Source organism: Taudactylus pleione, unplaced genomic scaffold, assembly GCF_031769625.1.
Source record: "Taudactylus pleione unplaced genomic scaffold, aTauple2 ptg000309l, whole genome shotgun sequence".
NCBI lineage: Eukaryota > Metazoa > Chordata > Amphibia > Anura > Myobatrachidae > Taudactylus > Taudactylus pleione.
Window position 1 is genome coordinate 7,003,525 of NW_028284710.1, and position 15,225 is coordinate 7,018,749.

Here is a 15,225-nt window from a genome sequence, read left to right on the forward strand (position 1 = left end):
TGTATGTAAAAGTACCGATGTTTTGCCGATTTTCGATTTTGACTGGGATTCGGTTTTATATTTGTATTTCATCCGATTTTGCCTTTAGTAAATCTCTGAATGAAAATCGAATGAAAATTGAATGCAAATTGAATAGGAAATCACACATCATAAATATATCCTTTATTGTCCGCTTAGTGTAGAAAGGCCCCAAATCCTAATAATGCAGAAAGAATACCTTGCATCTTGTAGTGACAGACCCTAAATATTCACTAGACTCCCCAAAATGTTATTAGCTAGTTTAGAAAGCAAACTCCCAATAAGTTTTTATTTTCAACATTTCTGTGTAATTTTTGTACTTATACTGTACGTACTTTAGCTGCTGCAGGCATTGCCTGTATTTATATTGCCCGAAGATTGCTTACATTACTCTCAGTGCTTCTTCTAGAACTAAGAAAAGTCTATGGTGTAAAGATGCATTCCTTGTACTCTGGCACGTACGGAAAGTCTGCTACAGTACGTATGTAATAAAGCTTGAGAGATATTTGAGGTCATGCTTTTCTATGTCTGAGTGCATGGCAGCTCACAGTAAAAAAAAAAAAGAGTGTGATGTACAGTATTTGTTAGTGAATGTCAGTTTGGTGTTAACCGTGGGGCTATACATCTGGGGGGAAGGTTGGAAGAAAAAATGATCTCTGCTAATAAGATGGGGAGTAGGGTAACTTTAGGCGGTGGTCTAGGAAGAAAATCTAAAAGGAGTCATATTTCAGTGTTGGAGTCCTGATCGCTGTGAGTCACTGGAGTGGCTCTGAGCTGCCTTTGTTTCACTCTGCTCTGTGTAGCAGAGGGAAAGGCAGCAAACTTCATAACTTTTATTTTTCTATTTTGACTCCATCGCTTACTTTGCATGATCTGCCAGCTTGCTCTTCTCTAAGGATGGCTTCCAGGTGAGAACAAAAATTATGAGTTACCTCTGTTTATTTTATTACTTTATTCTCAGTTCTCTTATACAGTTTATTTTAGAACTGATTCACGTTTATGACTCTTCTTTAATTATTTGACTTATGTGTTACAGGAATTATCAACAGTCCTTAAGGTTAACATACCTGCTCTTTGCATGCATATCCCCACTCATTCTGGATGCACAGATCTGGGAAGGTAAGAAATTGGGAAATAACGTATCAGCAGGCTCTGCATGCAGGTGCTAAAAGCAGGATGTTAACCCCAATGTCTCTGCAGTGTGGAAAGCATCAGTGCAAGTTGTGAATATTGATTCATGCTTTTGCTTTTTGAACTGTTGTAGTATTTAAGCTTTGACTTATGTTTATGGCTCAGCAGTAGGGATGCACTAAAGCCAGAGAAATACAGAGTACTGTTTAAAAAGGAATTAAAAAAACACCTCCAATAACGTACAGAATCAAAACTCTAATTTGCATGTTAATATTAATGTAAGACCTAAATAAATCATATAGTACTATATTTAATCTGAACTCTGGCAACTGATAATGCTATGTCCTATGGACTAAAACTAAAGGTTGCATCCCTATCTGAGAGTTAATTTTTATTGTTGTACACTGACGAATAGGAAAATTTACTGTGTTTTCTTCAAAAGTATTAACTACTATAAGTAGTTCTGAAGATTTTTTATGGATTTTCTAAGTAGTATTTTAGTGTGTTGCCTGGAATAGCAGCATGACTTTTATGTACAGTACATAGTTTTACAGTCCAAGTTATATTTCTATAATTCTGGTGACAAAACACTTTAGTCTAGTTTTATTATCACTGCTAAAGTAATACAAAATAGTGTCGCTATGTAATGCATTGGCTCCATGAGGTAACTCAGTGGTGTCTGGGGGTGTGGTGTGATAGCAGTGATGTATTGGAGGTTGGATCACATCACATTTGATACCCATCACAAGCCAGCATGGTTTCCTGTATCAGATGCACTAGTATATTACTGAAGGTTACACACTGGGATTTGTAGTAGGCAAAACTTGTGAACCACTCTGTTTAAATTAAAAAATTACTCACAAAAGCTGTAAAATATATTGTAGAAAACTTTAATAGCCATAAAGTTTGTACTTGTTAATGGCATATTGTTGATGCTTCCACAAGAATAACAGTATTTGTAGTGCGACAGGTTGGAATTTAGCACTTTTGTGCATCAGGTTGAGCCACAAGCATTTCAGGGAGATTGTGAAAGCAACACCTATGAGCACGGATATCGCGAGATCCACGCGTGGAGCCCTGGAGCCGGTAGCCGCCACAGCAGGGACAGCGCTGTCCCTGCTGTGGGGATAGGCTAGCGCCAGGCTGTAGCTGTCGATAACGACAGCTACAGCCGGCCGAACGGTCAGACGATCTGACCATTCGTACATAGCCCAGGCTATCAGCGCTGCTATCTTGTAGATAGCAGCGCCGATAATGACAGGGGTACATAGCACCCCTGTCATTTACCGCTCAGACCCTGATCATACATCGGGAGAAGCGGTATCAGCGCACATAACGTGCGCTGATACCGTTTCTGGGCTTCATACATCTACCCCAATGTGCCTTATAATTATAACCAATGCAGGAAATGGCACTGATGATCCCTTTTGCATGTATGTATCTCTGATTAATTTTCTTTCCCAAGTATATAACAGCTACATAATGGGGGTAAGGTGCGGTCAGGGAGATTACTAGAATCTTCAGGGAGTCCGGAAGATTGCTACTATTTAAGAGAGTCTCCCTCACAATCAGGGAGAGTTGGCAAGTATGGGTTGAGCAGTGTTACTGATGCAGTTTAATTTATTAGCGGAAGGCATTAGAAGTGACAGTCTGTTATTATGTTTTATTGCCCCTGGAGTGATGGAGCATGGTGCCAACTCTCATTAATGGATTTCCATTCTCTATCTCTGCAACATAAACCCTATAACCCTAGACATAACTGCTACTGTAAACGTACCTCTTCAATGCATTGACCGGCTGGAGAAAGCAGCGGTTACAAGCTGGACTGAGCATGTAACAGCTTCATGGTCTCTGCCAAGAGCTCTGGATGAATTCCGCATTTTTTCCATGTGACACATTTGTAATAGTAATCTAGGATTTAAAAGTTTATGGGTTTTACTTTTCTGGCTTTATTTAGGAAAAGCATGTACATGATATAACGAAGGAGAGTTTAATATCATTTTGCACTATCTACAGGTTATTTCGATCTACAGTATCAGTGAATATGCAGAGCAATAGAAAATTGCCTTGTCAGATTATATTGTAGGGAAATTTTTTATAATTTTATTATAATTATTATTATAATTTTATATTATAATAATAACCCAGTATGTGTACAGATATCATTGCTTTTTTATCCATGTATAGCTATAAAGAACATCTTTCAGTGTCAGCTAATTCAGACAGTATTACAAATCCAACTCAATTACACCAAGTACATGCTGTCTGTTAAAGATACACATTAGGTTGGTGGCACTATTTACAGTATGGCTGTATAAAATATATAGTTACACATAACTTGGTAATATCATACATTGTACATGGTTTTGAAAACATTTTTGTGATTATGGGCTCCATTTATTATGCATAAAAACGTCTTTTCTCCATAAGTTTAGCTGGATAAAAAAACACATTTTCTCTTCTCAGTATTTAAAGTAGGGATGTGCAGGCTCGGATAGGTTCGAGTTTGCACGTGGAGTTCGGATTTTTCCCTCCAAAAAAACGGAACTCAGAACGAGGCAAAACGTCATCTTACATGGACGAACATCATCATTCCTGGACAAAAGACCAGGAATGATGATGTTCGTCCATGTAAGATGACGTTTTGCCTCGTTCTGAGTTCCATTTTTTTGGAGGGAAAAATCCGAACTCCACGTGCAAACTCGAACCTATCCGAGCCTGCACATCCCTAATTTAAAGAAAAGATTTCACAGTTTTCTAAGCATTTTCTTGATGATGCAGGACTACATTGTCTATTCTCCAAACATTTCTAAATGGTGGTATATGTAGGATGGAGCACAGAAGGCCAATATCTCCATCTGCTCTCTCACACAACTCACCTGTGGCCTGGTTCCTCACAGATCTTTTGGCTGTGACGTGTATGTACTCATCCCTCTGATGTCTTAAGTTGGGATGTGCGCCGGCCCCCGTGTTTTGGTTTTGAATCTATATCTCCTTCGTGTTTTGTATCTGGATTTGGTTTTGCCAAAACCGCCCTTGCGTGCTTTGGTTTTGGATCTGTATTTTTTTTTTTTAAATTGATAAAATTACTAAAGTCAAATAATTTGGGATTTTTTTTGTTCCTACAGTATTATTAAGCTCAATAACATTAATTTCCACTCATTTCCAATCAATTTTGACCATGTCACAGCTCACAATATTGTTTTCATCCGGTTTAGGCCCAACATGTGCATCAAGCTAGCTGGCTGAATAAGATAAGTGGCAGCAGTGGGCGACACAAACACGTGGCAGTTCAACTTCCAACATGGCACATAAGGAAACATATATATTAATCAAGAGGCCTGAGGAAGATGGAGTATGTATGTAGTTGAAGGCAGGGAAGGGTTGATTGTTAGTAAATTTAATTACAGTTTTTGATTCCGAAGCAAATTTATGAGGGAGAAGGGGAGATCATGGGTGAACAATATGTCCCATATTTTGCCCACAAAATCAACTTGGTGGTTCAGAATATTTTTTAAAATTAAAGGGGCATGCAGGAGATGCTGTCTGTGGCCATAAGCATTTCTGGTCAATTTTGGAATTCAGCAACCGCATGTCAAAGATTGCAGCAGCTGTGGCAGTTCAACTTCCAACATGGCACATCACAAAACAAATGTTTTTATTATTCAAGAGGCCTGAGGGACTTGGATTATGTATGTAGTTGAAGGCGGGGAAAGGAAGATTTGATTAGTAGTAAATTTAATGACATTTTTTTATTCCAAAGCAAATTTAGAAGGGAGGAGGGGAGGCATTTACAAAAAATATTTAAATCATTCACATCAGTCCTTGCCCAAGAAGAATTTGAGTGCTGTGCCTGCTGCTGGGAGTGGATTTTCATCCCAGAAGGGTACCAGGAAGACTACTAGTAGTACTTTAAAAAACAATTGACTGTTAAACAACCGTTTCAAAGGGGAGCAAGTATGACAGCACTAACCTAGTTGCACAGCGGATCACTGACGTAATAACATCTACGCTGGTATTAGATGTGCGTCCAATATCCCCCAATAATGCAGTGGGTTTAGACAGTTAATTGAGGTACTGTGTCCCCGCTACCAAATCCCATCTAGATTCCACTTCACTAGAAAAGCAATTCCCAACCTGGCAGCAGCCCCTTGATGAACAACACAGCACCCCTTTATGGACAACAAAGCACACCTGAGGAGCAGCGGAGTGCGGACGGACCACCTGCAGAGTCACAAAGACGTGGATGATAAACTGCGCTCTGGCTGGCAGTGTGACCAAACAATAATAGCGTGGCTACTAGCTTCAGTAGCATGAACACACAAAAAAAATCAAACATCTTTTTTTTTTTTTGTGGAATAATTTTATTTAACTTTAATTTTTTTAACATTGGGGAAGAGCACCCCTGGATTGACAGAGCACCCCTAGACGATGCAGCACTCCTTTATTTACTGCAGCCCTAGCCCCTTGATGGACAGGACAACACAGCAGCACCCCTTTATGTACTGCAGCCCCCTTTATGTACTGCAGCCCCAGACCCTTTATGTACCCATCCCCAGCCCGACAACACTGCACCCTTGAACAACAGCAATACAGCCCCCCAGCCCAACACTGCTCCCTTGAACAACAGCAGCACAGCCCCCCAGCCCAACAACACTGCACCCTTGAACAACAGCAACACAGACCTCCAGCACTGCAAAAAAAAATAGTGCTCCCCTTCCTCTCAGAGGCTACAAGTCCCTGACTTTTATATAAACACAGTAAAAATATGTAAAATAACCACAATTTTAAAACTAACTTTATTTAAATTAAAAGGTTCCCGAAAAAAACACATTCACCTTTTTATTAAAAATAAGGTAAAATAAATTATCTTCTGCGAAATATGATATGTCTTCTGTCTCTATCCAGAGATGCTCCATCATAGCCAAATAAAATGCAGTAAGTGTTGGAAAGTATTTGTGATTGGACGCTAAAGGGAATCCCTGCGACTGAGGACCTCATTCAGAGTCGGTCGAAGCGGCCGCACGGTCGTACGGAAAAAGGGGCCGGATATTCAAATGATTCCCTCGCAAGTTGCGTCCCTAAGTTCGGATCGGTAGTTGGCCGACCAAGGGGAGGAAGCGGTCGGAAGACAAAAAAATACGCCCCCTTCTCATACGCATTGCACGTCATCTCCGGGCATATAAGGATTAATCGAGACCATCGGGAACCATCGGCACTGGTCGTAGAGGTTAAGGTTGACCATACCCTCTCTTAAGCTCTACGATCATGTCAGTGTAAAACCTCCCATGTCACATGTGCCATGATGCTACTTTGTTAATTATGCACTCCCATAAAACACCGTTAGCATAATGAGGCACGCCTGCGTTCGGATCTCCACTCCCCCGTTTTCAAGCACCTTCCCCTGTTACCACCCACAAACGCCTCCATCTGTCACTCAAACTACCGACCTGGCTGTGTTCAAGGAGAGAGAAATTTCTGATCATAGCGGCTAGTTTGCGCACGCGCATTGCGAACTTTACGCATGCGCAGTATAGCGGACATCAGTGGCATACGACCGTGCGGCCGCTTCGACCGAATGAGGTCCTAACTGCTTTGATAATTGATCAGTGATCAGCACTAGGAAGCGGATATTCCTTCTTCTTATGGAGTGTTTTTCATTTATTTCCCTTTGGACTAAGATGGATTTAGATAGAATAAAGAAGTAATGATTATATTTCTAAATCAGGCTACAAAAGATAAGACAGTTTAATTTAAAATTTAACTAAGTGGGACAGAGGACTTGGGGGGGTCTTTTTATTCAATGTAAGATTATGTTTACATGTAAAATGTCAGTAAGGGCACAATCACTTGTCCGTGCAACTTTGCAGGCACTTGGAAGGGCTGTATCTGATATTTTTTTGGAGGGTTTATAGGTTGATTTACCTTTACTAGATTAAGTGGCTTTCTTAGCCACATTTTTTAGTGATTTGGAATCTGTATGGGGTGATCTACCAATGTGCAGGCTCCACTAAGAGCCTCTCTCAACGGTAAGAAAAAAGTAAAGTGATAACTAACACTATCACTTCCCTTACAGGTTCAGATCAGGCCACTCAACTGCGCATGTACAATGAAATAGTTGTAATGTACATCGGGAAGAGATACAGCCCCCCATAGAGATTAGCTAACCCAGACAAGCTTTTAAAAACTAAGGGGTCTATTTACTAAGCCTTGGATGGAGATCATGGGGTCTATTTACTAAGCTTTGTTAGGAGATAAAGTGAATGAAGATAATATACCAGTCAATCAGCTCCTAACTGCCATGTCACAGGCTGTGTTTGAAAAATGACAGTTAGGAGCTGATTTGCTGGCACCTTACTTCCGTTCACTTTATCTCGTGACAAAGCTTAAGGCACACATCCACTAGCCAATTTCTATGAGTGATTGAACGATATCATTATCGTTCAATCGCTCATGAATCGGCAACATTATTGTCGAAAATGACCAGCGATGCGCGCTCCCGCTGGTCGTTTCTGACATCAATCATCGGCCGAACATGCTGAACAACCTGATGATAACGTCAGGTTGAGTATGTTAGGGGATGATTGATATGCCTGAGCAGTCGTTCAGTATATGCACAGCGCAGACTGTGAAACGACTGCCTGATTACAATGTCATAATCGTGCAGTCGTTTTTAGGTCTGCTAGTGTATGTGTGCCTTTATTAAATAAGTGAGCAGAGATAAAGGAGCTTATTCAGACCCGGTCGTTGGCTCTACGAGCTCGCAACCGGGTCGATGTTGCTCCAGTGCGCATGCGCATGACGGAGCCGTCGTGCGCATACGCGAGACCTGGCTAACGACGGGTGATCCGTCGTTAGGGGTCTCGTAGCAGACGGGGCGAGCTGTCGTTGTTGAGTGACAGCTCGTCCGTTTGATGGGTGGGCCGGGGGCGTGTCCGGCCAAACGGAGGCATTCCTGTGGGAACGCTTGCCGTTTGGGGGCGGCCCCACTGACATCATCAGTGATGTCAGTGGGGAGCTTCCTGCTCAAACAGAGCAGAAAGCTCCCTGGGGCTTAAGGTTGTCGAGACCCTACCTTAGGGTGTTAACCCACAGCCTAACGACCGACATGGAGGCGGCCGTTCAGGATGCAAGCGGCCGCCCTGTTTCAGAACGTCCGCTTGCATCCTACGACCGCCTCTGAATGAGGCCCAAAGTCCCAAATAATCAGCTCCTAACGGTCATCCAAAGCTTAGTAAACAGACCCCTAAGCTTTTCGGAGCTTGTTAAATAGCCCTTAAAACAATAGGGATGGGACCTGCGAGTGCGGTTACTCGCAAAGCAGGTGATATCTCCAGTATCTTCTGCTTTCAATATTTGTCAAATAGAGGTGAAACTTATAAATAGTGTTTTTGTGGTATATTTACTAAAGTGTGGGTATTTAGAAGTAGAGATGTTGCCCATAGCAACCAATCAAATTCTAGCTATTATCTTCTAGAAGGTGCTAGATGTTAAGTAGAATCTTATTGGTTGCTATGGGCAACATCTCCACTTCTGAAAACCTGCACTTTAGTAAATATACCCCTAGATCAACATTTCAGCATATTGTCTGTTTGTAAATAACCATCTCATCTGATTTTTTTCTGGCAATACTATGGTTGAATTCTAAATTTTTACAATAATTATCCTCATTGCAAATTTATATCTTTCCCTGGAAATGTACGTCTGAATATTTTGAGCCACTGGAGAATGTTTTCAAACTGTTGGGTTGATTCTTTCAGCAAGTGACGTTAACATAGAACCATTGCAAGAACACTCTGCATGCCAAAGTATAAAAAGACCTTGTTCAAGCTTTCCCTTGTGGTTTAGCAGTGCGGGAGGAGACCCTTTATCAGAGTGCATTTTCATTTTTGGCAGAGACATTCAGGAAAAGGTGTAGGATGTACAGAAAATAATTTTGGTTGGTAAAAGAATGTTCAGTTCATTAGACTTATACAAACAGGCATTTCTATACTTATATTCACGCTTACTTATACATATAACATTTTGTGCTAACTATAGTACCCTTACAAACTGTAATATATTTTACTAGACCAGAGCTAAAATTTATGTAGCTGTTAAACATGAACTTTTCAACTAGGGTACATGCATTGCCTATTACATGATTTTTTTTTTATATAGCCAATGGAGGGGAGAGGTGATTTCTAAAGGCTGGAGTTTATTTAGGTACATACTTACCAGCAGTGGCGTATCTATAATGGGTGCAGTGTGTGCGGGGCATATGGGCCCCTGGGTCCAGGGGGCCCTGCACCGCACACATTGCACCCATATTATTTTAAACTTACCTGTCCGAGGTCCCATGTCGGGTGTAAGCGCTGCTCAGAACACTGGAAAACGGCCGCCGCCATTTACATTATCTTATTTTACATATTTGTTGTGTCCTGTGTTGTGTTATGCCGCACATCCACTTGCAGATATAAATGAGCGATTTAACGATAACAACATCGTTATAGTTGAATCGCTCATTGATCGTGTATAAATCGGGCAGTTTAATGTCGGAAACGACCAGCGATGAACACTCCCGCTGGTCGTTTCCGACATCAAATATCGCCTGAACATGATGGTCAATCTGCCGATAACGACAGATTGACCATGTTCAGAGATGAGGGAGGGTGCCTACACTGAAAGACATAACGTTCAGTGTAGGCACTGTAGGGGAAGAGGAACGACTATATGATTACAATGTTGTAATTGTACTGTCGTTTCACTATCTGCTAGTGGATACATGGCTTTAAGTCAGATCATCAAATTGTTATCTCTCGTTATTTGTACTTCTGTGCCCTCACTTTGGAAGTGGAGGGGAAGAAGAAACCAGAATATAAACTTTGTCACAGTAGCAGAATTGAATTCAGAAAATGAGATTGCTAGTTTTGTGGGAGGCAATTACCCCAGTTCTCATTGTGATAATGGAGGAGAAGACAGGCTTACATGTGTCATGGAAGTGCAAACATTTAAAGATGAGAGTGAAAGGATGGAAGTCACAGACTAGGGCCACTATTTATTAATATACAACGAAAACACTAATTGTCTATAACCATTTATTGCATCGGTAGAAAATTTATTATTGCCTCAATCTACCGAGAAAATAGTACGGGAGCAACTGCATTGCATCTACAGTATATGCCCGGCAATAGAGGCTGGCAGTGAAACGAGTAGGAATTAAGGATTAATGGCACTTGTCTGCTTTCATAATTGCTCTAATAGGCATATCACTTTCCCAGTTGGTATCCAGTCAGAAGGTCAACAGTAACCTTGTTGATATTCATAATGTTGACAGCACAGCGACAGGCACCATGTCGACAGCCTCAATGTGAAATGTCGACAGTCTTAGGATGCAGATGGTTAGGCTTAGGCTGCGGTGGGAAGGTTAGGGTTAGACTACAGGGGAAGGGAGGATAGGGTTAGACTGCAGGGGGTTAGGATTAGGAAGAGTGGGGAAAATACTTACTGGAACATCACTACTGAGACATCGCCATCGGAACTGATCCTTACATGACTGCTGGGACCCGGAAGAAAATGCTGGAGCCGCTGCAGTCGCAGGGACAAGGTAAGACATCGCTAGACCACCAGGGACCATTTGTCCACAGTTCATCATTTTGACATATCATTGAGGTGGACATGATAAATGTCGATATATCATACAGAAGAGTAATTACTGTATAATATTTTGTTATGTTCAAAATGTATTACAACTGCTAGATTTCTAAATGTTCTCATGATGCAATATATATAGTAATATCTATCTCACGGATAACTGGAATTGTAATAAAAAGAAATGTTTCTCAGAATTAGCAGATACCAGTGAGCTGCATGATCTACAACAGAAGCTTCCATGTGAAAACATATTAGGTTAAGCTGTCATTTAGGAGCTGATTTTATGGCACTTCACGCTAAAAGACATGTGAAGAGAGACATAGGATATGCAGCATTTCTAGCCATGGGAAATGTCAGAAAGAGGAGGAAGAATGCACCCTATTTATCCCATCTCATGGCCTTCTTAGTGCTTCAGACACAAAACAGCTAATTGAACAAAAGGCGATTGTGTTATATGGAATAGCCATTTTTTCCATTATTGAAATATTTCCCTAGTGTAGGACAGGATACTCATGGAATCATTGTCCCCTAGGGAAAGTGCATTCAATAGAAACAGCTGTATTTCTTTGCAATGGCATCCATCCATGGTCAAGTTAGGTCAATTAACATTCCCTGGGGTATGCTGAAAAAGAAGCGTTTCTAGCATTTTACACTGCATGAAAAATATTTAAGTCATTTTAATACCAGTGTCTACCCTGATAAAATGAATTATTAGCATCATCTGTCACTGGCAAACACATAATGTATATTAAAGGAACAAAACACTGAAATATGCGTGCAGTTTCTGGATTTCATTATAGGGTATTTCCTCTGTAAAGAAACTGTTTAAAGGAAATCCCTACCATACAAAGTATTTATTTAAAATGTACTCCTATAGGGTTATGTGACAGGGTTTTCAGAAGCAGTGCGATTCTGGTGATCTTGGCTTCATATTTAAAGAGGCAATAATTTACTTGGCAAGACCAGGCTGGCTTGTGATTCCTAGCTACTCCCCAGCTTCTCCGTGTAGTTCCAAAGATTCTATTGTATAACACTGGGCCAATGTCAGAATGCGCTTGGATTCGCTGGGTAACGCCATCTTTAGATGCACAAAATGACGCCAGAGGGACTTCTGGGTTATAAACCCTGAAGTCCCTCTCTCACAAAGGACAGCTCTTATTGGGAGAGATGTTCTTTGTGGTTTTCTATATGCATACCGCCACAATTAATGCTGGCATGCATGCGGTGGGTGGCAGGATGCATTGCATGCAAACTGGACGGTATGCCCAGTATCTTAAATAAAATTCCACAAATAAACACATATTTCTACCAAGATATTACATGTTCTTACGGAATCAGTATGAATGACCGCCGGACGACAGCCAGGAGGTTCAAATCCTGATGCTGGAAGCCCAATGGGTGAAAATCCTGACAGCGCAGGTAAGTATACTATCCCTACCCCTCTCCCTCCCTAACCTTAACCCTCCCTTAGTGGTGCCTAACCCTAACCTCCCCCATAGTGCCTAACCCTAACCTCCCCCCATTAGTGCCTAAACCTAACCACCCTCCCGTACCCTAAACCTAACCCTTCCGGGGGGAGGTGCCTAACCTAACCTCCCCCTTTGTGCCTAAACCTAACCCCCTTCCCCTAGCCTAACCCTAACCTTCCCCGTGGGGGTGCCTAACCCTAAGTCCCCCTGGGGGTCCCTAAACCTAACTCCCCCATCCCCGGCTAAGTGTATACTCACCCCGGCAGAGGACGATCGGCCCAGCTTCCTCTCAGCGTTCCGGCGTCGGGATTAACGTAGGCGTCAGTATTTCGACGCCTGTGTTAAATCCCTTGCTGGGATTACAGTGTTGGGATTGAGACCGGCGGCCGCATAACTACATCCTGTTCTAACTGCAAGAACAGTTTTAGTGTGTGTTTTATTTCTACACAAAATCACATGGTGATAAATGAAGCCTTTGTTGAATATATCAAGGTTTTCTTGTACCTGCTTGGTCATACAATATGTGTGGAACCTACTGGAGCGGTTTACGGCTAATATGCTGAAATGTAAAATGCTTCTTCGCCCTCTTATCACACTCACACAACCTTTCTTGACTTGTTATATTTTGAAAAATATATTCTTGTAGACTTTATTATTTCTGCTACAGATGTGTCAGCGCTCATCTTTGCGGCTGCTCCGATTTGCTGCGGCACGTATGGTGCGAATAACGCGTCCGCGAATGGGTGCTTGCGTTATGTTTGCTTCAGCGATCTATAGGATCGCTTAGTGCAAATGCTGCCGCGGCTTGGCATACTGTTGCATACGCCACAGCGTTGGGTCGCTCTGTTGTAAGGTGTGTACCCAGGGTAGGCTGTTCTCCTGGACCATTTATCCACATTATAAAAATCATGGGCTTAAACAAAGCAAGGTATGCTTATAAAAGTAATCCAGTTCATTCATTATTATAAAATTATTTTGTATTAATGTAAAATATTTCAAATAATATTATCTGAAGATTACAAATGTAAGTGCATTACATTGGTACACTAATCAAAAATTGCACAAACAATGATACTGTAAATTTAATTTAACCAGCACTTTGACATTGATATTCACAAACCTGGATATAATATATTGATATGATGGATATAATGTTTGCTTTGGCAAGTCAAAACAAACAATTCTTGCGCTTGTTTTATAGCCTTTGCTTTCTGTTTCGGATGCATGTCAGACTTACTGGTGATACACGACTGACACAGTACAACAGACATAGGTTTAAGAATCACATCCTACAATGAACTTTTTTGACATGAATGCCTTAATGCGAGATGTGCGACCAGTGCCACAGCCCAGAACGTAGGGCAGAAATGGCTGCATGATCGCTGCCCCAATGGCACTTACTTCCAGCGTATAGAGTGCCTAGAAAGCCACCCCACTACATAGAAAGGCGCATCCTAAGGATCTGCCCAGCACCCATCTTCCTGCTCTGTGAAGTCATGGTGTCACGTGTTCCAGGGGGCGGTGGGTGCTGGCCCAGGGCCCATATGCACCCTACTATAGCACTGATTGACTTGTGTAAGATAATAGAAGTTAATTACAATACTGAAGCTACTAGATCTTAGATCTAGAAAATAAAAGTGTAATGCTGCAGGCTGAGTGCTTGTATTCAGGTCATGGAACTGTGAGGTGACTTATAGTATTCCTATATCATATATTAATGGGTACAGTATTTGTTATTATTGTATGCAGATTAAAAACATAGACATACACAGACAGACATATGTACATACACACAAATATACATACTTACAGACTGTCCATATGGCAACAGAATTGCTCACTCTGTGGTCATGTCATCCGACTCCTAATTCAGCATAACACTTTTTATTAATGAAATGCAGCTGACCAAGTCAGTAAATAAGCTGAGGGATAGGGTCTATTCTCAATACTGCAACCTGTGATATTGTAACTTCCTGTATTATGGAGAGACCATGTTTCCCTATAGACACAGTTGTCTGCAAGTGATTTAAAACATGATACGCCCATGGAAACGGAAAGAAAAGTAGAGTAAATGGTAAATACAATATATTGTTATATTTAGAAGGTTTCACATATAACAATATATTTATATTGTATCTTCTTCTTATTCAGTTCCATTGTACATAATATCTTCATATGTACTGCAGCATAATAAATGGATCTTTTGCAGGGAGTTAAACTATCACTGCAGCTGGATGTTTGCTGGGTGAAACTGCTTTGAGACAAGTCAAACAAAGCAACTGGGTGAATGTGTCCTCGCATATCTCTGCTGCAGTCATGCTAAAAAGCCCCTCTCTGGGTGCAGGTCCCGTGAGCCACATCTAGCTCCGGGAGTCCTTTTTGATGAAAATGCGTCTAAGTCACAATGTGATGCGACTGGAATGCACCAGGAGACTGTGCTGATTAATTTTATAGTGACACTTGTATATCTGTGTGGGTCTCTGAATCTACCTACGATGCAACGGCTGCTGCTTTATTTCCATGCCAAGTTCTGTTCACAGACTAGTTGCTTTGCATTATGACTAAGACTCATTTTTCGGCGAAAAAAAGGAGCCCAATGCTAGCAGAGTTGTACAGGACCAAGTGACTCACTCATGCCAGGCAAATCGCACTGCGTGGTGTATTGAGGATAGATGTTGGAGGACATATCTGTATATAAGGAAGGATTTAAAGCCTCCAATTAGGATAGAGCTTGGGTGGAGCTTAGTCTTCAAAAAGTTGCTGGTTCCTGTGGGCAGGTCCATCAACGCCAGACCAACTGGCTGATCTGATAGGCAGTATTAGTAAGCTAAGTATTAGGTATCGTCAAGAAGAAATTATTTTGTTTATATGCAGGTCTGCCATCAGAAATTGTGGGCCCCAGTACTGATGAAACACACAGAGTCTGATGGACGCAGAAGTGTAGTATGGAGCCCTGGCACCCAGAAAGCATATA

At 41.4% G+C, this 15,225-nt stretch overlaps 1 protein-coding gene across 1 annotated transcript in view; it reads left to right on the plus strand.

The window, feature by feature from the left end:
• The first annotated feature begins 854 nt into the window (after positions 1–854).
• The window catches only part of COL15A1 (collagen type XV alpha 1 chain), a 432,564-nt gene continuing 418,193 nt past the window's right edge, over positions 855–15,225 (plus strand). Inside the window, exons 1-2 of the mRNA XM_088442332.1 lie at positions 855–926; positions 1,055–1,137. Of these exons, the coding sequence (XP_088298458.1) occupies positions 916–926; positions 1,055–1,137 (94 nt within the window). The 5' untranslated portion in view covers positions 855–915. The remainder of the gene's footprint in view (positions 927–1,054; positions 1,138–15,225) is intronic.